Source organism: Papaver somniferum, chromosome 7 (genome assembly GCF_003573695.1).
Source record: "Papaver somniferum cultivar HN1 chromosome 7, ASM357369v1, whole genome shotgun sequence".
Lineage (NCBI taxonomy): Eukaryota > Viridiplantae > Streptophyta > Magnoliopsida > Ranunculales > Papaveraceae > Papaver > Papaver somniferum.
The window spans coordinates 57,084,226-57,108,359 of record NC_039364.1 but is presented as its reverse complement, the minus strand read 5'-3'; the positions used below and the strand labels follow the sequence as shown (position 1 = coordinate 57,108,359).

Genomic DNA, 24,134 nt, shown 5'->3' with positions numbered 1-24,134 from the left:
GGAAGAGTCATTTCGCGATCATCAGACAAATGTAAACATTTTTTCAATATACTCAAGAAAGGTGCGAAATTCAAATGGACTGATGAATGTGAAAAAGCTTTTCAAGGGATCAAAGAACACCTTATGAATACATCTATTTTACAAAAGGAAGAACCAGGAGAAGAACTATTGATCTATCTTGCAACAACATCACATGCTTTAAGTGATGTGTTATTGCGAACGGATGCAGGAGTGGAAAAGCCCATTTATTACATCAGCAAAACATTTAATGCTGCAGAGAGGAATTATTCAAAAATTGAGAAGCTAATTTTAGCATTAGTATACGCGCATTTAAGCTTCGCATATATTTTCAAGCACACAAGATAAGGGTGCTAACAAAAGTACCAATTGAATCAGTGATGAAGAATTCAAAAAGATCAGGTAGGGTGGAGAGATGGAATGCACAAGTAGGACATTTCGAAATCAAGTATGAAATATTATCTTCACCAAAATCACAAGTTGTCGCAGATTTCTTAGCAAAATTTTCTTTAGAAGATGATGAAGCGGTGGAGGAGATGATGGATATAGAAGAAGAACACGAAGATCCAAAAGACTTATTAACAGAACCAAATAGATGGGAGATATTGGTAGATGGATCATCAAATGGGGAAGGCAATGGAGTTGAATTGTTTTAATTTCGCCAGAAGGAGCGAAGATGGATTTTTCATTCAGATTGGAATTCGCATCCACTAATAACGAAACGGAATATGAAGCTGTGGCACATGCCTTAAAGTTCGCAATAGAAATGAAACTAGAAAATGCAAGGATCACTAGTGATTCGCAACTAGTTATTCGCCAAATAAAGGGAGAGTACACAATGAACCATCCTTGAAGAAATACAAGAAACTCATTGAAGAATTGTCATCGAAAATCCCAAAGATAAAATGGAGGCACATTTCAAGGAAGGATAACAAACTCGCAGATGCTTTTGCTTTCATCTCAAGCATGATGACAGATCCAACTGCGAGATGCATAAAAATACAGACACTTCTGTCACCATCAATCAATAAAGAAGAAGAAGAAGTGAACGTAATGATGATATAATGTGGAGAAGAAGAACAAACGAACAATATCGCAGATTGGAGAACAGAACTTCATGCATATTTGGCGAAAGGAGAAACACCAAGAAACAGATTGGAAGCACACAATTTAAAAATCCGCGCAACAAATTATGAATTAAGAGATGGGATGTTATACCGAAAATCCTTCAATGGACCATCACTCAGATGTTTGACAAGAAAAGAAGGAGAAAAGGTGTTAAAAATGTTACATAGTGGGGATGCTGGCAATCATAGCGGGGGAAGATCTTTGGCACATAGAGCAAAAATGCAAGGCTATTACTGGCCATACATGCACGAAGATGCAAAACAAATATCAAGACGTTGCGAAGATTGTCAGCGGCACGGAAAGAAAATACATGCACCTGGAGCACCATTGTCATCTTCAACCAGTGTATGGCCTTTTGGAAAGTGGGGCTTAGATATTGTGGGGCCATTTTTACCAGGATCTGGACAAAAAAGATACTTAATAGTCGCAACAGATTATTTCACAAAATGGACAGAAGTAAAGGCAGTACAGCATATTCGCGACAAAGATATCTTTACATTCATATTTGAAAATATCATTTGCAGATTCAGAATTCCCGTGCAGTTGGTATCTGATAATGGGAAACAGTTTGAAGGACAGAACATAGAAATGTTACTTAATGCATTTAAGATAAAATGTGGAAAGTCTACTCCTCTGTATCCACAAGCTAATGGGCAGGCAGAGGCAACAAACAAAACAATTGCAGATATATTAAAGAAGAAATTAGAAGGACATCATAGAGCATGGTGCGAACAAGTACATAATTCAGTATGGGCTTATAACACAACTAGGAGAGAAGCTACTGGAATGTCACCTTTTTGTTTAACATACGGAGTTGAAGCGGTGTTACCAACAGAAGTTGTTATTCCGACGACAAAGAGAGAAGCTTGGGAGAAAAATCTTAGTGCGGGTTTGATCTTAAGCAAACTTGATGAGTTAGAAGAAAAAAGAGAAAGAGCTTTACAACATATGGAGAATTATCAGCGAAGATTTGCCCGAGAATATAATAAACGTGTCAAAGTACGCGAATTTCAACCAGGAGATTTAGTTCTGCGAGAGACGCCAATATATTAGCGAGAAAATGGTGGAAAGTTAGCGAAAAAAAGGGATGGACCTTACATCATTAAGGAGATAGTTGGGACAGGAGCTTATAAATTAATGGATCCAGAAGGTAGAGATGTTGGTCATAGACTTGACAGACCATGGAACAGATTGTACTTAAAGAGGTATTATCCATAAGAAGCTTTGAGAAGTTATGTATGACGCAACAAAACGTTTGTGAATAAACATTCAATGAAAGAATAGTTGCGATATTATTCATATCAAAACAAGATCATGATATGCGAAACTTTCGCAGAGATAATCAAAGAACAATGGCAAAAGAGAAAGGGGCGAACCTTTATGGCGTACACCCTAGTTCGCGAATACAATTTCGCAAGAGGCAAATGTAAGACCTAAAGTACGTCATATAAGGGGGTACCTGTTGCATGGCTCAGGAAAAGGCTACACCGCCCCCGGAACATGAGTCATGGAGATTTGGGGTCAATAAATCCCATCCGGGAGAGGCACCTTGGATTCTCAGCTTAAGCATATGACTTAGGTTGGGCGACTAAGGTAATAAGGACTCTCCCAAGGAGTGCAGAATATGACCAAGGCTCCGAGGTACACGGTTGAGTCAAGAGTTCCAGGGGCGTCTGGAGCGTACCTTGCCATTCTTGACAAGTCATGGATTATACTGCACTAGGCCCGAAGAAAACCCCACTTAGGGTGCAGTCTCGTAACCATAAGCCATATAGGTAAAAGGTATAAGAGGCTGCGAAAACAACTGGTTGTTGTTAAGACCGGATGGGAGGAGCCAACCTTGTACGGTAGAGGTACGCCTCCTTGAAGGGGCAACCAGGGGGAAGATAAGGGCGGCACCCTCCATTAGGGAGCTGATAAGTGTCTTAAGACGCAAATGTCATGAGGATTTTTACTCGCAAGGGTATTAAGGCTTGTCATATTTGTGCGACAATCCTGAAGAGGCAATAATACTAAAGAGAAAGATAAGACGAGATCAATGGGTTTTCACATGAAAGTGCGAAGACGTCCTGTGATTTCGTCGCACGACGATAATGTCATGGGGATTTATTTTCGCAAGAATATTTAGGCCTATCATATTGTCGCAACAATCCTGAAGAGGCAATAATACAAAAGAAAAAAGTTAACGCAAGATCAATGGGTTTTTGCATGAAAATGCAAGGACATCCTGCGATTTTGTCGCAATAACAAGAGGTGGCATAATAAGACCTTTAATTAGGAACGCAAAATAAAACCATATTACAAAACAAAATAGTTATAAGTATTCATAACAGATCATTTCTCGCAAGAAAGATAATGAGAGGCAAGTATGAGAATCAGTAAACAAGAGGCATTATCTTTCTCGCCAGCAAAATATTAAAAGAGAAAATTAATTCCAAAGTTGGTTGAAGAATATTATTCGCAAGAAATAATAAAGATGAAACAATTCAAGAAGATAGAACTAGATAAGAAACTCTTCGCCAATGTTCTCATTATCGCCAGCTTTTTCTTCATTTCGATTCTGATCTTCACCAACAATAATTTCTTTGAGAGGAACTTCTTTTTCGCCTCCATCTTGATTATCGCCAACAATTACTTCTTTAGAAGGGATTTCTTTTTCGTTTCCATCTTGATTAGCACCAGCAGTTGCTTCCTTAGAAGGGTTCTCTTCTTCATCTTCCAAAGGATTATTCTCTCCACCACTTTCATAATCATAATCACTGTCAGTAGGACGAGGAATTTCATCATCATCTACTTCCAAAGGTTCGATTGATGTAGGAGGAAGAGATTTGAACAATAAAATATCATTCACAAGAACTTCAGCCCGGAGATGAATTTGACGAAGAAGTGCTCTCTGATGATTCCTATCTTGAATATCCTTAAAGTAAGCAAGATAATCAAGTCTTCTTTCTGCTCGGTCGCGAGAACCAGTAAGGACAGAGACGAGTAGTGCATTTTCTTTGCGAATTTTGGCACATTTAGCCTCCAAAACAGAAATGGAGGAATGAAGATTTTTCTCAGATTCTACGAAAAGTAGAATACGAAATTTCAATAAGATGAAGAACTCAAAAAGATATGACAAAGAAAAGATAGTTAAGGCAGTCAAACTATTATGACTACCTTCTTTTTGTGAAATAAGGTGTTGAATCAAGGTCAGACAACTATTCTCCCAATGGTTCATCGCATCATCAAATTTATCTCCAACTAAACCTTTAAGTCGAGATTGAAGATTTTTCTCTTTAGAAATAAGAAAGGCATTTTTCTTCGCAAGTGAAGAATACGATTCTTCTAATTTGGAATATTGTTCTTTAAGTTGGTTCGCCTTTACACTTAGAGCTATTCTACCTTGAATGAGTGTATCTCTTTCAGCGATAGATGACTCTGTTACTTCTTTAAGTTCATTTCTTAAGGAGCGAAGATATTGTTCTTGGTCATCACATACTTTCTGAAGGATGCTAAGTTGTTGCGGAGATATCGCCATCTTGTTTAAATAAGTTCGCTTCTCTTGAGATAGAATTTTATTCTCATCTGATAAAGTTTCCATCCCTAGATTATCTTTAGTTAAAGAATAAGAGACGCGAGATATTTCATTACTTAATAAATTTTACTTCTGAACTAATTGGGTATTTTCATTGGTAAGATTATTTATATGATCAACAGAATATGAATAGAGGTTATCTAATTGGTTATATTGATCCGTCAAAATCTCTTTATCAACACGGGCTTCTTCAACAGCAGATTCAAATTGATATCTCTCCATTATTCGTTTCTGGTTTAAGGCTTAACATGCGAAAAAGGGATTTCAAGGATAATTAAATATGGAAAGGATAAAATCATCATAAAGGCAAATTGAAGACACAAGTAAGGAAATCATACCTCTCAGTTCATCGTTCTTCTTGCGAAGATTGTCGCGATCCAGCGAAACATTCTGGAGCTTTTGATTTTCGAGACGAAGAGCATTACACTCTAAAGTCATTATTTGAAGATTCTTATTCAAGGTTTCAATCTCTTTTTCAAAAGCTATTTGCGAAGCAGCTCTGTCATAGCCAAAATAGTTACTCAGAATTTCGCAAACACCAGACTTGACAGGATCAATGGGAGACTTCTAAACATCATCCAGAACCTCAGACAAAACTTTGAAAGCAATATTTAAAGGAAGAGGCTCAGGCAGAGAACTGCAATGATAGAAGATTGGTAAACATTATCAATAGAAGGAGATGAAGTTTCATTCACAAAAGGATTAATAAGGGGGGTTTCAATCATTGAAAGGTCAGTTGAAGGGATGAAATCTGAGGCAACCTTTTTGCGAATTGGAGATAATGGTTTAACTTGTGAAGATGTCGCAGGAGATTTTGAAGGGATAAGTAAGTGAAATGGAACATAGGTTTCAACGGTTTTGAGGTGGCGAGATTTATTGAGAGGCTTGTTGGCATCCTTATCACCCTGCGAATCACAATCTGGATAAGAAACAGAGGCAACAATATTGTTATTAGAAAATAATAATGTTTCTTACCACCTTCTGATCCGCATACTTTCTTTTGTTTACAACAACCTTATGCTGCGATTTGGAAATATTAGGGTTCTGAACCGTAAATTTGGTGTTGGAGGCATTTTTGCTGAAACAACAACAGTATGGGAATCACATAAACAACATCAAATAAGGCAGTAAACAAGATCAATTTCAGCAAAACCCATAAAAAAAACTAACCTCGATGAATCCATGGAAAACACCAGCAGGAAGATTAAGTCGTAAAAATTAAAAAAGAAGAAAATTACGAATGATGAAGATCTACAGAGGGAACAATATGGAGATGAAGAAGAAATTAAAAAGATTGAAAGAAGAAGAAAGAAGAAAAAGTTACAATGGCGGAATTTGCAGAAGAACGATGAAGTTGCAGAGAAAATAAAAAGAGAGTAAAAAGAGAGTAAGAAAGAGTGTATATATAGAGGAAATTTTTTCTCGAGAAGATAAACACGATTAATGCGAAAAGACGTGAGCGATTAAAAAGCAGCAGTTACAAAAGACGTGTCAAGAAACAGATGGAAGAAAGGATACGTGTGATAAATGCAGAATATAAAGTGATGGATAACTGCGGAATTTCTCACATCATTCTCTACTTCGCAGAGAAGATATGAGAAGAGGCAAGATGTAGGATCAGAATCTCGCAGCAATAATGCCTCAGCGAAATTATTAACAACACAACACGACAATGTCGCAGAACAGCTTCAGAAACGACATAATAAACGACGTCAGCTAAATCATGAGAAAAATGTGATGGTCCAGTGAAAATTAGGGAGTTTGCGAGATTAACATTTGTAAGGTTGCGAGAATGTCGCAAACCATATCCGAAAATAAAGGATAGATTAGCTGTCATCCACTATGTACTTCCCTATAATTAGTCATTCAGTTGGAAAGAAAAGGAGAGAGATCTTTTTTGAGTGAGAAGCAAGTAAATAGGAGAGAGAAAGTTTAGAGCAGTGGTCATTCTTGATTCCTTTATCTTTTCTTGTAAGATTGTTTAAAGATTCATCAATAAAATTAGGATTGTTAATCTAAAATGAGTTGAATGTTAATGAAATCTTATGAGGGGTGTAGTGTAGGATTTCCTGCAACTACAGTGATCACCGGCCACCCCTCCTTCACAAGGAGCGATCGACCAAGCAATAGATTTTCTCTAAGGCTACCAAACGATCACCCAAAGGTGGCCAGCCATGCTACCTCTTTTAAGACTCCCAATCCGTGACTTATTCAATCGAGCTCTAAAACAACGATGCTTCATGCACATCGATTATTTTGAGCTGCTTAAAGGTGATGCTTTACGTGCATGGAATACATACGATATTTTATATAGGCTTCATAAACAACTTAGTTGTTTAACCTAATAGCACCATATGCTATTCTTTGTGGCAAGTCCCACGACTTAACCCACTTATTAAAGACATCAAACATGTCACAAACTGGGGGATACCTACTGGGGTATTGGTCTGGCGGTTTACAGCGTGCGGCGTGCAACGCGCCCATTACGAGAACGTGTCAGGAAAGGACGAATGGTTAACAACGATGGGAGTAGTGGATGAAGGTGTGACCACGTGATGATCACCACCTCTTACACAACCCCACTACTCCACTACTTAATCTTCTCCACTTCCTACGAGATCAGGGTTGCGCTCAAATGACTTGTATAAATAAGTTTTCAACCTATTTCGAAAAATAATAACACAAGTGTAGTTAACATAGTATCCAGAAAACACCCAGAACTGATAGCTTACATTACGCAAGCCAGTTCCACATTCTGATACAAGTCATAAACAACCAAACCTTCATAATTCAATATTTTGATCTCAAACACCTTTTTCGCTTCCCTCCTTAAGATCAACCCCTTTTCCTTCACTTTGTGACCGAATTGAATCTGGAACGACCATTTCTTGGTTTAGGCCAGAGTCTTACAGATTGATCTCTCGAATCTGAAAGTACTCCCGCGCAGTGCATTGTTTAGGGTTTGAATTCGTTTCTCATCAACACACCCAAATTTACCAAAAAATAGCAGAACCAGTTTTTACCCACAAACACCGAGCCGAGTTGGATTGGTCGGATATGGTTTTCCAGCCGGTTTATATCCCATTCAACACAGAAAATTTATCTCTCAATGTCATCTCCTCAAATTAGTTTACATGTTAATTTATTCTCTCAAACAAATTCAACATAGATTCATTAGTCCATTTTACATATCAATTTAATTTCTCAAACAACCTAACACACAGATCCTATTAGAAAACAAAGTAAAATTAAAAATGAAAATACAATTTTCTTCAAAACCCTAAATCAACGCAAAAAATCAATATCATCTCCTCAAAGAAACCCAACACAGAAAAAAATAATTTTCTAAGAACCCTAAAATTATAATCTTCAAACAATCAATCTTTAATTTCCCCAATCAAAAGGTGGTGGTGCTGGTGTAGCAGACGGTGGTGTTGATGATGGTGGTGTAGCAGGCGGCAGTTCCGATGATGTTGCAGGTGGTAGTGCAGACGTTGGTGTTGTTGCATGTGGTTGGGAAACAAAAAGAAGAAAAAGAAGTAATCAAAGAAGAAGGAGGAGGAGAGTTGGTGATTGGGATGATAGATCTTACTTAAATGGTAGTGGTGACTGAAAAAAAGAAAAGGGAAAGAGGCGGATGTTCTTTGAAGAAGAAAAAAAGAAGATAAAGAGAGTGGAAGAAGGGAGCGAGTGGTAGTTTAGGGTTTAGGTTAGTTGATTATATACGATAAATATAGGGTTAGGATTAAAGGGATTCATAAAATCAATGGTTATAGATATACCTCGGTTCATACGGTTCAGTTTAGTCGGTTTGGAGGGTGAAACCGTTGACGAACCGAAGATCTAATGGTTATGAAAATACAAACTGTGGTTGACCGTTGGATGAACGATTCGGCTCGATTTCAGTCCGATTTTGTCAGTTTCGGTCCGGTTTGACGGATCGGCTTGGTTTTTGTGCAGCCCTATTTATAGCTATATGAGTCATGTACAAGATGATGTTGTAACTATTTTGTTAATCCATCAAGTAAGAAAACCTTTTCCTCAATATACTGTTGTCATGACTAACTTTGTCATGGCATCAGAGCCAGACAACATCTAAACCATTTCCGCTGCAACACAGTAAGTTTATTGTCTTGTTCCTTGAAACTATAAAATATCATAAATCCAGTTATTTGTTATCAGTCACATCAGTTAATCATGTCTCGAGAAGATTTTCAACCTATTACAGTCAAGTTTGATGGAACCAACTACAATCACTGCTCATATCTCATGAGAAGTTTTCTCAAGGTAAAAAAGGTATGTTGATGGCATTAGAAAAAGTTCCTACCTCAAGCAGCTCCGGCATCAAAGATAAGGATGTAAAAGATTCATCATCACAAGATCCCAATGAAATATGGGAAGTCAACAATCACAAGATTCTTACATGGATAGGGAACATAGTGATCACATCCAAAAGTATGCAGCTTATCAGTTTTGAAATAGACAAAGAAGCATGGGATTTCCTCTTTAAAAGGTATACTCAAATCAACTTTGCTCAATGATACAAACTTGAGCAGGATATTCGTTCTTTGAAACAACAGTGTGACCAGACCATTTCTGATTTTCATTCTGTGATATCAATTGTATGGAATCAACTAGAACTTATGGAATCTAAGTGGACTACTGATACAGAAATATGACAAAAATATAGAGAAGAGTCTAGATTAGTTCAGTTATTGGCATTGAGAGATGAGTTTGAAACTGTCAGAGCATCAATCCTTCATCGATCTCCTCTTCCAACTGTAGAAACTGCACTCTCTAAACTTAATCACTAAAGAGACTTATAAGAGAGTCAAACTAGATATTCCAGCTGTCCTTGTGGTACCAGCACAACCAAGTTACAACCCTCAGCTCAACAGTCAAAGAAGTTCTCATAATTTGTCTCAAGTTCAATGTCATAATTGCAAGAACTTTGGGCATCTTGCAAAGAGATGCACTCTTCCCCCAAGTACATCATCCTCAAGCGCTTCTCAAGGATTAACCTCCAGGAACACCTCAATGCAACTACTGCAAGGCCTTTGTACATGTAGTTGGAAATTACACATCGTCGTCATCCCGAAATATGAGAAAAAGAAGGAGATTAAATGTCATTGTTCCTGCACATTTATCTGCAGCTTCTGCTAATATTTCATACGGTTTAGAGAAACCACAAGATGCAGTTGCACAATCCACACCACCCAACCTAGCTGAAATCCAGGAGATGCTTAAACAAGCTTTGTCTATTGGTAATAATTCCACAATAGCTTCTGCTTTCTTAGTTCCAACAGGTACATATTCAGCTGAATGGTTTCTTGACTCAGGTGCTTCAAATCATATGACTTTTAACTCAACATTGTTTGAGAGAAAGCACCCTATTGTTATACCTAAGATTCATACTGCAGATGGTACAGAAATAACTGCTAGTCATATTGGCCAGATTAAACTTTTGGACAATATACATATACAATATGTGCTTCTTGTGCTTCAGATTAAAATAAATCTCATTTCTATTGGAAAATTGTGTAATCAAGGTTTTAACATTCATTTCACTTCTTCTGGTTGTTTTATACAGGATCCCATGACAAAGAAGCTTGTTGAGATAGGCCGTAGAGTTAGTCGGTTATATCTTTTGGAGTCTCAAGTTATTCCTCATAAATCCAAGAACAAACTTGTTGATGCTTATACATCTACCTTACCTTCCACAGTATCACCTTTTATATCTTGGCATTCTGAGTTAGGACATGTCTCTTTCTCTCGTCTTTCTTACATGATTAATAAAGGGTTGTTAGGAAATAAACCTATTGACAAAGAACCTCATTGCATTTCCTATAAGATGGGCAAACAACGTGCAATTCCTTTTAATAAAATTATTACTTCTTCTAATGCACCTTTTGATCTTATACATTCTGATGTTTGGGGTAAGAATCCTTTTGCAATTAAACGAGGGGTTTATACTATGTAATTTTCATTTATGATCACACTTGTTATACATGGATCTATCTTTTCAGCACCAGGTCAGATTTCCTAAGAATCTACACAGAATTCTCTAGAATGATCAATACACAATTTGGGAAAACTATGAAAACTTTTCGTGCAGATCAAGGTGGTGAGTACATATCCAATCCCTTCAAGGATTTCTTAAAATCTGAAGGAATTCTTCTTCAATTATCTTGTACAGAAACCCCAGAACAAAGCGGTGTAGCTGAACGAAAACACCGACATATTATTGAAATAGCTCGAACACAACTTCTATCATATTTAGTTTCCTTAAACTTTTGGGGTGAATCCGTTCTCACTGCCGTTTACACCATCAATCGTATTCCAACTGTGGTTATAGGAGGTATATCACCGTATGAGAGTTTGTTCAACAAGAAACCAACCTACTCTGAACTCCATGTTTTCGGTTCAACATGTTTTGTTCTTCTCTCAGAACGTGAACGAAACAAACTTGGAAAGAAGAATACTATGTGTGTTTTCTTAGGATATGGTATAGAACATAAAGGTTACATATGTTATGATCCAGAAACTAGAAGATTACGTATTTCTCGACATGTAACCTTTTGGGATAAAGTATCATTTTGGTCTCTTCCTAGTAGCACATCATCCACCTTAGAAAGCTTCACATATATAGATCATTTTTGAAGAAATCTCTGTCGAAAAGTCCTTGCCTATCACAAACACTCTCGTTCTTAATTCTACTGAATTTACTGAAGTTACTGAAGATGAAGCTGATACTGACCACTTTATGGAATATCCTGACAATGCATCTTTAACTGGGAATCTTGTACCTGAAGTTATTTCAATGCCTCTTCGTGTTCGACGAACACCAGCTAAGTTGTCTGACTAGCTATCATTCCACTTTATCAACTATTTTGTAGAACCTAAAAGTTACAGGGAAGCTTCAATAATACCAGAATGACAAGACTCAATGGGAGAAAAACTGACTGCACATAAACTAGCCGGCACATGGGATATGGTAGATTTACCACCTGGAAAACCTGTTGTGGGAAGTCACTGGGTCTATAAGTTCAAAACGAAATCATATGGTACCTTAGAACGTTGTAAATCACGTGTGGTTTCTCAAGGAAATACACAACAGTATGGGATTAATTGTGAAGAGACTTTCGCTCTTGTTGCTCATATGACAATTGTAGTACACTTCTTGCAGCGGCTACTGTATGTAATTGGGATCTTCACCAGATGAATGTTAAAAACACATTTTTGCACGGAGAACTACAAGAGGAAGTTTATATGCGACCACATACAGGATTAGTTCATCTTCCGAATCAAGTATGTAAGCTTCGTAAAGCACTTTATGGTCTCAAAAAAGCATCTTGTGCCTGGTTTGAGAAATTTTCTATTGTTATTCTTCAATTGGTTTCAGTCAAATCCCATATGACTCAGCAATGTTCATCAGAAAATCTGAAAAAGGAATTGTACTTCTTCTCTTATATGTTGATGATATGGTTATCACAAGCAGTGACTCAGAAGGTATAAAATCTCTAAAATCTCATCTGAATTCGTGCTTTCAAATGAAATACCTTGGTCACTTAAGATATTTTCTTGGCATAGAAGTTAATAGATCATCTGAAGGTTACTTTATATCTCAAGTTAAGTATGCTTCTGAGATTTTTAATCGAGATGGACTAACAGATAGTAAGGTTTCAGAAACACCTTTAGAACTGAATGTTAAGCTCAATCCTATTGATGGAAAAGCTCTGTCAGACCCAACTTTGTATAGACAACTAGTGGGCAGTCTCAATTATCTGACTATAACAAGACTGAATATTAGCTATGCAGTTCACATTGTAAGTCAATTCATGTCAGCTCCTCGTACCACACATTTTGCTGCAATTTCCAGGATTTTAAGATACATCAAAGGAACATTGTATAAAGGATTACAATTCTCTTCTAAGTCAGACCTACGCCTTCATGCATATACAGACTCAGATTGGGCAGGGGATGTAACAGACAAAAGATCCACATATGGTTATTGTATATTCCCAGGCAACTCTCTAATCTCTTGTCATAGTAAGAAATAGTCAGTTGTATCTCGATCTAGTGTTGAGGATGAATATAGGGCTATGGCACACACTACTTCTGAAATAGTTTTTCTATGGTGGTTACTTAGTGATATGGGCATCCATCTGATAGAATCTACTCCTTTATATTGTGATAATAGAGTTGTTATTCATATCGCTCATAATGATGTTTTCCATGAACGTACAAAACATATTGAGATTGATTGCCATTTTGTACGTCATCACTTCAAGAAGAAAACCATTGCACTACCATATATAAGTTCAGAATTTCAACTTGCGGATTTTTTCACCAAGTCATTACCCTCTCCTAGACCCAAGTTATTGTCCAGCAACCTCAAGATGTGTTTTGTACCATCTTGAGGTTGAGGGTGGTGTTAGAAGATATGGCGTATATTCGTATATTCACTATTATCTTGTTTCCTTTGTGCGTGTATTTTGTATTCATTAGATTGTATTTTTAGTTATCTTCTTTCCATTTATATGTCTATGAGTTATGTATAAGATGATGTTGTAACTATTTTGTTAATCAATCAAGTGAGAAAACCTTTTCCTCAATATACTGTTGTCATGACTAACTTGGTCAAGAGCAAGTAGGAGATATGTCTTTCAATATGCCAAAGAGTCTTGCGTTGGAGTTAAGGCATTTTTGTAAACACTTCCTAATAAATAGTTCTATTCCAAGTGAAACTTTCAGAGCCCATAACTCCTTCCGGAAAGATATGTTAGGGATCTAGACCTTTGCACTGGAGAAAAGTTGTGAAGATAGTCTTCACATGATAAAAGTTGTGAAGATAGTCTTCACAGGATAAAAGCTGTGAAGATAGCCTTCACAGAACTTAGTGAAGATAGTCTTCATAGGATAAAAGCTGTGAAGATAGCCTTCACAGAACTTAGTGAAGATAGTCTTCACAGGATTGTAATCTGACAAACTAAAAGGATAACCGGATAAACCCTTTGAATTGGGGGTTAGCCACCAGCTTTTAAGAAGAAGAAATAAAAGTAAACTTGAATTGTTATTGATTTATTTTCTAAGCAAGCTGCGGCTAGGCTATTTATAGCTTTCAAAGCCTTGAATAACAAGAAAAGAACTGAAGTTTAAAGACAACCTAAACTAGGAAAGAGTTTAACTAATTATGGAAAGCTAGGAAACTAAATACAGCAAATAACTAACTGTGTGGTGTTGGCATCACAACATCCCACCCCTCTTGAAAACAGACTTGCCATCAAGTCTTATATTCTGGAAATCGCGCAACGAAATCATCAGCGTCCTCCCAAGTTGCTTCATCTTCAGGATGGTTCTTCCATTGCACGAGCCATTGAGTACCAGCATGATTTTCCTTCTTGTACATTCGTCTCTGTAAAATTGCAGATGGTTCCCATTTGTCATAGTCAATTATATCTGGTAAAACAGCGACAATATTAACAGTTGCGCCGAGTTTTTATTTTAGATGAGAAACATGGAAAACGGGATGAATATGACTGGTGGTAGGAAGCTCTAATTTATAATCCACTGTTCCAATTTTCTCCAAGACTCGAAAAGGCCCGTAAAAACGAGGAGAGAGCTTCGAAAAAGATTGACTAGCAACAGTTGTTTGTCGATATGGTTGGAGACGCAAATAGACCCAATCATTAATCTCAAAATTACATTCTGTTCTGTGAGAGTCAGTATATTTCTTCATCTAGCTTGAGCTTCATGCAAGTGAGACTTCAACAGTTTAAGAGTGTGATCTCTGGCTTGAAGATTTATATCAACATCATGTACTGAGGTAGAGCATGGTAAGTATGATAAAATGGTTAGAGGAGGTCTGCTATACAAAGCTTCATATGGAGTCATTTGGATGGCAGTATGAAAGCTTGTGTTATACCACCATTCAGCCCAAGGAAGCCATTTAAACCAATCTTTTGGCTTCATACCAGCAAAGCAGCGCAAATAACACTCTAGAGTACGATTAGTAACTTCAGACTGACCATCTGATTTTGGATGGTACGCTGTACTGTGACATAGTTGGGTGCCTTGTAAAGAAAAATATGCAGTCCAAAAATTGCTCATGAATATCGCATCTCTATCACTGACAATACTCTTTGGCATACCATGAAGACGAACCACCTCTCGTACAAATACTTGTGCAACTATGCTTGCATAATAGGGATGACACAAAGCAATAAAATGCGCATGCTTAGAAAGTCGATCAACAACAACCAAAATGGAGCTTTTTCTCTCAGATGGAGGAAACGCATCGATGAAATCCATTGAAATATCAAGCCAAACATCAGCAGGAATGGGTAAGGGATTAAGAGGCCAGAAGGAGATATCGATTCAGTTTTATTACGTTGACAAATATCACAACGATCAATGAACTCTTTAATTGAATGTTTCATTCCCTTCCAATAAAATTTTTGTTGCAAGATCTTGAAGGTTCTTAAGTAACCTGAATGACCTCCCATTGGAGTTGTGTGAAATTCTTCCAATAGTTTGGAGCACCAAGAAGAAGAAGAAACAACCACAATCCTTTGCTTATATCGTAAAATTCCATCTATATAAGTAGTTGCGCTTGAAGCCAGGATTAGTACGTAAACTAGAAATTAATGACCCATATGCATCATCCTAACGACATTCTTTGACAATTTCTTGCACACCAGAGAAAATAGATATTGAGAGTGAATTAAGTTGAGGGCTGGAGAGACGAGATAAAGCATCAGCAGCTACGTTCTCTTTGCCATGACGAAAAACAATCTCATAGTCATATCCCAACAATTTAGATAGCCATTTTTGTTGTTCCATAGATGATAATTTCTGATCCAAAAAATACTTCAATCTTCTATGATTGGTATAGATCTTAAAATGTCTTCCCACTAAATAAGGACGCCATTTTTGAACAGCAGATACGACTGCTAACATCTCTTTGTCATAAACGGAAAGATTTAATTCTTACCAGATAACGGCTTGTTGTAGTAAGCAAGAGGTCTGCCAGACTGCATTAATACGGCACCCAAACCACCACCCGAAGCATCACATTTAAGATAAAACTCCTTGCTAAAATCGGGTAATGCTAATACAGGAGTTGTAGTAAGAGCATGCTGCAACAATTTGAATGAAGAAGTAGCATCATCATTCCAAGCAAAAGCATCCTTTTTTAATAGCTGAGTCAAAGGTTTACTGATAGTGCCAAAATCCCTGAAAAACTTGCGATAATAACCAGCAAGACCAAGAAATGCGCGAATCTCTTTAACTGTGCTAGGAATAGGCCAAGAAAGAATACTTTTGATTTTATCATCTTCAACTGATACCCCATTAGATGAGATAACATGGCCGAGATGACCCACTGAAGATTGAGCAAGTGTGCATTTAGACTCTTTCACGAACAATTGGTTGGAACGTAAAATATCAAACACAATAGACATATGCTTAAGATGCTCAGAAAAACTCTTACTATATACCAATATGTCATAAAAAAAAACGAGCACAAACCTGCGTAAATGAGGTCTGAATATATCGTTCATCAAACTTTGAAATGTACCTGGAGCATTCGAAAGTCCAAAATGCATGACCAAGAACTCATAATGGCCATCGTGCGTCCGAAAAGTTGTGTTAGCAATATCTGGCTCAAAGAGACGAATTTGATAATAACCAGAGCGTAAATCGAGATTTGTAAATAAGCACGCATCGTGTAACTCATCCAAGAGTTCATCAAACAAAGGAATAGGAAACCTATCTTTGATAGTAAGTTTATTTAATGCCCGATAGTTCACACACATCCTCCAAGTACCATCCTTTTTACGAACCGTTAAAATTGGAGACGAAAAGGGACTGGAACTGGTACGGATCAATCCAGCTTCCTTTAACTCAGCAACTATTTTTTCAATCTCATTCTTATGAAAATGAGGGTACCTATATGGTCGAATATTAACCGGAGAAGAATCAGCTAGTAAAGGAATGTGGTGATCATGCTGTCGTGAAGGTGGTAATGAATCAGGAGACTGAAAGATGTCTGAATATGTGGATAATAAATGTTGAATTTCAGGTGGTAGTTCGGCATTTAAATCCCTTGTAGACGCATTAAATTCAAATAATTGGAACAGAATTCCAAAGTGCTCCTTGTTCAATAAATGCTGCATGGGAGAACTGTCCATCATCATTACAGTTGAGGCGTTGTTACCCACCAAAAGAATGTCAGCATCTTGGATGTTGAACGTCATAGTTAAAGCTGTAACATCCCAAGAGATTTCACCTAACGTACGTAACATTGGACACCCAACACGGCATCACAACCACTAATAGGTAATAGATGAAAATCAGAAGTAAAATTAAAGCCCTGTAGCTGAATTGGAATATTAATACAAGATCCTTGAGTACTTATCTGACCACCATTACCAACCGTTACACGTAAGTCAGCATCTGTGGAGAAAATAGAATAACCACATTGTTTGGCTACCTTTGGATGAAGAAAATTGTGTGTAGAACCCGAGTCGACAAGAACTGTTAAAGCTTGTCCCTTAGTAAAGCCAGAAATACGCATTGTCCTAGGAAAAGGAGTACCCAAAAGAGAATGGAAAGTGATCTTGGCCTCAGATTCAATTGGTTCAATATTAGTGTCAGCATTGTTAGTGTCCACAAGTTTCTCACTAACATCCTCAACGTCAGCAGTTATTTCAAGAACATCTGAAATAGTCAATCTGGGATTGGCACAAACGTGAGTCGGTGTAAAGAGTTCATCACAATTAAAACAGAGTCCTTGGGCACGTCTTTGTTTCTGTTCATCCAATGAAAGTCGTCTAGCTCCAGGTGGTATAGAGAACTTATTGTATGAAGTTGGTTGTACCGTAGCAGCAGGCCTAAATGGAGGAGGACGATAAGGTTGTCTTGCGACAGCCTTAGTAACAACTGCATAAGCCTCTTCTTGATGAAGTGCTTTTGTAACGTCTCAAGTAATGTTTGTGGTGCCAACAACTTAATCGTAGCACCAATATGAAGTTTTAGAGAACGAATGAAGCAACTGATTAAATAATCCTCAGGAAAATCAACAAAGTTTAAGAGATACTCAAATTCAGAGATATGTTCACGAACTGTACCTTTCTGATTAATTATGCTAATAGCTAATCGAGCATCAACAAATTTCTCCGGAGCAAATCTTTCACGAACCAAAGTACAAAACTGTTCCCACAAATTGACTGCAGTTTGGGTTCTTCTCCATCGAAACCATTGGTTGGCCTCGCCTTTAAGATGAGCAGAGGCGAAAATAATTTTAAGAGCATCAGAGGTATTGTAAACACTAAAATATTGGTCTGCATTGAAAATCCAGCCATCAGGGTCTTCACCAGCAAAGGTTGGAAATTTCATATTAGGGCGCAGCTGTTGTGGTTGACCATGATGTTGTGGTGGAGGGGGATTTGCAGCACCAGGACGCTGTTGTAGCAGAGGTAAAAATTCTCTAAATACGTTGCGGAAAGAGGTTTCCATGGATGTGGCAAGTTGTGTGGCGAGAGCAGTACGTTCTTGTTCACGGAGCAACAACTTATCTGCCATCTTCTTCTTTTAAGTCTCTTCATTAAGAACATGAAGGTTAGTAATAGTCTAAACAAGATTGTCCATCTTATCTGTTAATACTTCAATACCTTCATGCACGTTCTTCTGTGTAAGACACGGTGAGGAAAGAAAGAACCCTAAAAAAAATTGGTCGAATTTTGGAGATTGAATTGAACCTTCTCTGATCCAGGTGTTAGGGTTCTATACCTTTGCACTGGAGAAAAGTTGTGAAGATAGTCTTCACAGGATAAAAGCTGTGAAGATAGCCTTCACAGAACTTAGTGAAGATAATCTTCACAGGATTGTAATCTGACAAAGTAAAAAGAGAACCGGATAAACCCTTTGAATTGGGGGTTAGCCACCAGCTTTTAAGAAGAAGAAATAAAAGTAAACTTGAATTGTTATTGATTAATTTTCCAAGCAAGCTGCGGCTAGGGTATTTATAGCTTTCAAAGCCTTGAATAACAAGAAAAGAACTGAAGTTTAAAGACAGCCTAAACTAGGAAAGAGTTTAACTAATTATGGAAAGCTAGGAAACTAAATACAGCAAATAACTAATTGTGTGGTGTTGGCATCACAACAGAATAATTCGGAGTTGGATGAGCAGAGGCAATCCTAGAGTCATTTAGATTTTCATACATAGACTTCGACTGTAAATTCTCCAAACTTTATGAGAAGCCATTTGAGTTAGGTTGTCGTAAAAGTTCACATCTAGTGTTTACCTTTTCTAGGATATAGTTAGGCTGTTGTTCTTCCAACTTCCAGAGACGGGCCTAGCAAGGGGCTAAAGGAGGCTATAGCCCGTCCCTAATTTTTGGGTAAAATATTTTTATTATAGAAACTTAGGTTAAATTTTATGTTTAGCCCACATATTAGTTGTATTTAGCTAATTGTATGTGATTTTAAGCCCATATTATGAGGTGATCAAAATTTAAGTCATGTTTAAAGTAAATAGTCTTCTTCCACTCACTACCTTTCTACTCTTACTTTCTTCTCTTTTGGTAATCACTTTGTTTTTCTGTTATTTGTGTTTGGTTTAACTTTTATTTCCCCAGCTATTTAGTATTGTACAGGTGGATCACTATTTGGCCACTAATTATGTCATGTACACCAAAAAAAATTGTCGTGGCCTTTGGCCGCATTATCGACTGTTACAATCCAGCCCTACCCAAGAGAGAATCCTGAGTCCGTCCCTGCCAACTTCCTATATACTCCCTCCGTCCCTAATAAGATGACCTACTTGGTTTTAAACTTTGATAGATGACATATTTCACTAATCAAGAGATATTTCTAAAACTACCCTTTTAATTGATTATTTTTTCTATAAGAAATATGTATAATTTGATAGTCATGTTTATATTCGTTGAGTAGGTGTTTTAAAATGCTTTTCAACGGTATAAAGTTTATAAAAAACCGTGGTATAGTTTAAGAGATAAAGTGTTTCTAAATTTTACTAATTATTGTCCATAAGGGTATAATTATAAAAAATAGTTAAATATACTCAATTTTTCTCCTTGTCTTAAAATTTGTGCAAACTACAACTAGGTCATCTTATTAGGGACGGGGGGAGTATCTTGTAATCGGTTCTAGGATATGGTTAGGCTGTTGTTCTTCCAACTTCCTATATATCTTGTAATCGGTTACTACTATAATACGGAGGATATATTTAGGTTGTGTTCTTTGAACCCCCGATATATCTTGTAATTGGTTGCTACTATAATACGGAATAGTGCATTAACGTGGAGATTTTCAGCTGATTCAGAAATGAGTCTGCTTGACATGGAAATTTGCACTATAGTAGGAACCAAATGTACAGATCAAATATATTCATCATATACAAAGCAGCTATTATTCTTGGTAAACAATATATTTTCTTCTTCAACTAAATCTACTATATGTCATTCTCATCTTCGGTGTTCATCAGACTCCACCAAGTAACATACACAATTTCGTCCATTCCCAGTTACTCGTTCAGGATTCTTCATTAGGCAATCACTTTCCATGGTTTTTTATAGCTTATTTGAAGACCTAACTTCTGATCTAAGTTGTTCTATCCGCTGATGTAATCTTCGTTTGTGGTCGTGAATTTTCCACAAACCGTGTCCCAATATAACGCCCGAGTATATTCCATGTGTTATCATGGGGCTGAGTATGTTATTTGTCTGCATATGTGAACAAAGACGGCATCATTAACTCTCATTCTTCCTATGAGTGCAGACTTGCAAAATGAGGTAAAGCAACAAAAAAATCCTACTTGAATCCATTCAAAGCCAAGGTAAAGTGCTAAAATTCCCTCCAACAGGGGCGAGTAAATCTTCCTCATTTGCCTTTTCTCGTACCAAGCTGCATAACATTGAGAGAGCAGTGATAAAGATGAGAAAAGGTAGCATGTTGTGACCATCTAATTCGTAGCATAGTACTAACAAAAAGAACATAAGTGAGAACACAGAAACATACCTGCAAAGAGCTTTTTAAGATCGTTACGGCTAGAGCGAGATGGTAAGACTGGCGCTACCACATATGTAGGATCTGAAGAGGAGAAAGACACCAATAATTAAAACAAAGATAACTTCACTAGCGAATGCGTAATCCCAGATTGTTCACCCTACCTTAATATCGGTGAATAGCCTTTCATTTATCTGCTTCGAAATGTGCTATAAAATTAAGACTGAACAAAACATCACGGCTAATACAAACAAAACCACCAAAGGATTACCTTTTGGAGAGGCAGCTACATAATATAGTGACCCTGTAAGAGCAGCTGTGATCACAGCTGCAAATGCTTGAGCAAAAGGGACAAATGGCGGTAACACACCAGTCTGCACAATTTTAAACCATAAGGATCGAGTAACGATATTTATAGAGTCAGCAGCACTACTGTGAAGATATAGTACAAGAGTTGTGTTTATACCAGCGCTGCAATTCCTCGAGCATCCTTCATCAATTCGGTGCCTCCTCTTAAAAAAATGTCAGCTAATCCCCCCTACAAAATTAAAAGGTTTAATGCACCCTAGCTACTTAGTGCTGTGGAATCAAACTTGATCAAAAGCTAGTCTGGATGATTGTAATATACACAAAACGAAGTAAAGCATAACTTACCTGAACTGCTGCTCGATAGAAAAGCTCCTCTCCTATGGAACTAGCAGTTACAATGAGTATGAACTGCAAAAGTGTGGAAGAAACTATTATTCTTTCTTTAGAAAGCACTTGACCTAATGCTAAGACACAGTTGATGATTTATACTTCCCATTTTAATTAGGCTGATAGAAAAAGAATTAAAAGCTTAGTCATAAAAGATACAGTTGACGATTTATAGTTCCCATTTTAAGTAGGCTGATAAATTTAGAGTAGTAATTTACCTGCCACGGTGACATCCCATAAAAGAAGCTCCTGAGCTCCTCATCTTCCACATCTCTGATGGCACGTGCAGGAGGAGATAACTTCACAACTTCATCCTGTAAACATCTTAAAAAGCTTAGTCAAAACTGAGCCAATATAAATTCTAAATTTGCCAAGCAAACCCTTGAATTATTCTGTAATGGCTGATCAAACAACTTTTAGCATTATTTTTCTCAAGAATTTCAAAATATCTTGATGGGAATTATGAAAATGTTACAATGATGAGTTGACAAACGCATCTTACATACATCTAATATGAAGAGAAGAGCCATAATTGGTGGAGCTGCATACCCAAGTCCTTCTAAAACAGCATCTAATGATGGATTGAACCCTCCCATGGAATCAATTCCGGACATGGAACATATGAACCTTCCTGTTAATGCCATTGCTCCATATATCCCTGATTTTCCAACAAACAAACAAAAAAATACAATGAAATAACATTCAGATATATCAATTGATTATGTCATGCTGAAAGTTGATAAAGAGTACTGAACAAATATAATTGTATCAGTTTAGATCCTAGAAACCGTGCTCACATCCAAGCTCCAATATGCTGAAGCGCTACAAGTTACAATCTATACCGTTCACTTGGGTTATCCACATTTTGCCTATGTGTGCCATCCGGAAAAGCCTAAAACATTTGTTTTGCAGTCAAACTTTCCTTATATCGTGGTTTTGCAGTCAAAATTTCTCATCAGAAGAAACTAAAAATAAAGTTCTTGCTTTTCACACTCCCCATTCGAACTTTTTAATAATTCCCACCCACAAAGACTTGAAATTAAAACATGCAAGAATCTCAATCAAATCACAGAAAGGTATCATCCAACAAGAAAAAAAACCAAAGTTTGAAATGATTGGAAGTAACCCGAGCTTACCAATTCCATAAGTGAGTCTAACAACAGCTCCTAATTTATCCCAAACAGGAAGATCTTTAGTATCAGCAGCAGCAGCAGCAAAACTATCATTAAAAGTTGTTACCTCCATAACAGGACTAGTTGAAATTCCACTATCAATCCCTTCGTTACTGCTACTTCCTCCTTTTGATGAAGCCTTTATACAAGATGAAACTGAAACCCTAAAACTTGTTGTTCTTATTATTTGATTTTTAAACTGAAAAACGGGACTTCTTGAAGAAACAGAGGATAACTCAATGAAATTTGATGGTGTATTATGATGATGATGAATTCTACTACAGATTAATGGAATCTCCATATCTGAATCTGGAAACGAATTCCAGTGAGTCAGAAACTGTTTGAGTTTTCTTAATCAACAACAACCATGGTTGGCGCTTTTCTGTCTCTCTCTTTAAAAAACAACTCATAGAAACTCTGTACGCCGTTTCTTTTCATATTTGTTTATTTAAGATAGAGCTTGTACTCTGAGAGAGTAACATGAAGTTCGTGAATTCGTGTTTAGCCGTTGACAATATCTTGTGATGCGCATCTGCCTATCTCGAGGATATTTACGATTGTCATGAGATGCTTTCACCCATTTTATGCGGATATGTAATAAATGAAACAGCTTGGGTGGAAATATCTTCAAAAGTGTGATGGTCTTTTTCAAGTAAAATTTTGTACTTTTTCGATCAACAAATGTTATGAGAACCATACGAATATGATCCAGGGGGCGCTAAATTACTCATCTTTAGCCGTTTGATTTGTACGGTGCGAGGTTCCAAGTAACCGATATAATAGGGATACAGGTTGCTTCGTGATTCAGTGCTACTTTCCCTTCATGTTTATGTTGTCGGATATTGACACGTAGATTATATGGACCCAAAGAATTTTTAGATTCTTAATAGACGGCTCCGATTAAATTTCGACACCGTATTAATCGACACGGTTGACAAGTACACAAGTACGTTACGTTATATATGTGGTTTTAGCCCCGTAGGACAAAAAGGAGATGCGGACGAACAGACTTCAGAATTCAGAGTCCTTGACTACAATTTATCTCTTTTGTAAGTGATAGGTTGGATATTCTATTAACCAATTGATAACTGCCACGTACACTTTAGATAATGGGAAAATACAGCATCTATCTCAGTTCCAAACTTGCTCTATCGGATTTAAATTACTTTTTTTCTAAGCATCTGTCCGACTTGAATCCTTTCACTCCTTATCGGGATCCCTCCTCGAACTGACCATTAGAGCATCCACAGTGGGCGAGTATAACCAAATTTATGGGATGAGATCCTAACACAGTGGGACGGAGTAAAGATCAAATTTGGACCAAAGATCAAATTCCAGACCAAATATGGTCGCGACCAAATCCCAAATTCTAATATAGTCGGGCGTAAATTTAAAGTACGCTTGATGCTGGGCGTAAATTTAAAGTACGCTTGTTAACGGGCGTAAACCAAATTTACGTATGTTGGTGGGGCGGAATTTAAATTTACGTTTGTTGCGGGCGTAACATAAATTTA

The 24,134-nt window shown here is 37.2% G+C and overlaps 2 protein-coding genes across 2 annotated transcripts; one reads left to right on the top strand and one right to left on the bottom strand.

Annotated features, from left to right (window-relative positions):
- Positions 1–11,669: 11,669 nt before the first annotated feature.
- On the top strand, positions 11,670–12,783 carry LOC113294659 (uncharacterized mitochondrial protein AtMg00810-like). Its single transcript, XM_026543042.1, has 2 exons — positions 11,670–11,917; positions 12,126–12,783. The coding sequence occupies exons 1-2, from the start codon at positions 11,670–11,672 to the stop codon at positions 12,781–12,783; spliced, it is 906 nt and encodes a 301-aa protein (XP_026398827.1).
- Positions 12,784–20,061: 7,278 nt separating this feature from the next.
- Positions 20,062–23,068, bottom strand: LOC113297376. The gene is made up of 9 exons (XM_026545824.1): positions 22,585–23,068; positions 21,955–22,106; positions 21,667–21,762; positions 21,407–21,469; positions 21,219–21,290; positions 21,024–21,126; positions 20,765–20,836; positions 20,562–20,650; positions 20,062–20,469 (listed from the first exon to the last, which is right to left on the bottom strand). Exons 1-9 carry the CDS (start codon positions 22,919–22,921, stop codon positions 20,317–20,319), a joined length of 1,137 nt encoding a protein of 378 aa, XP_026401609.1. The 5' UTR covers positions 22,922–23,068; the 3' UTR covers positions 20,062–20,316.
- Positions 23,069–24,134: the final 1,066 nt, after the last annotated feature.

What these genes read in the sequence shown, in the direction of transcription:
- LOC113294659 (XM_026543042.1), top strand. Translation starts at nt 11,670, where the DNA reads ATGGGAGAAAAACTGACTGCACATAAACTAGCCGGCACATGGGATATG. An exon ending in CACTTCTTGCAGCGGCTACT is followed by an intron (nt 11,918 to 12,125) that starts GTATGTAATTGG and finishes AATTGGTTTCAG; the next exon opens with TCAAATCCCATATGACTCAG.
- LOC113297376 (XM_026545824.1), bottom strand. Translation starts at nt 22,921, where the DNA reads ATGGAGATTCCATTAATCTGTAGTAGAATTCATCATCATCATAATACA. An exon ending in TAGACTCACTTATGGAATTG is followed by an intron (nt 22,107 to 22,584) that starts GTAAGCTCGGGT and finishes TTGGAAAATCAG; the next exon opens with GGATATATGGAGCAATGGCA. An exon ending in TCTTAAAAAGCTCTTTGCAG is followed by an intron (nt 20,651 to 20,764) that starts GTATGTTTCTGT and finishes AATGTTATGCAG; the next exon opens with CTTGGTACGAGAAAAGGCAA.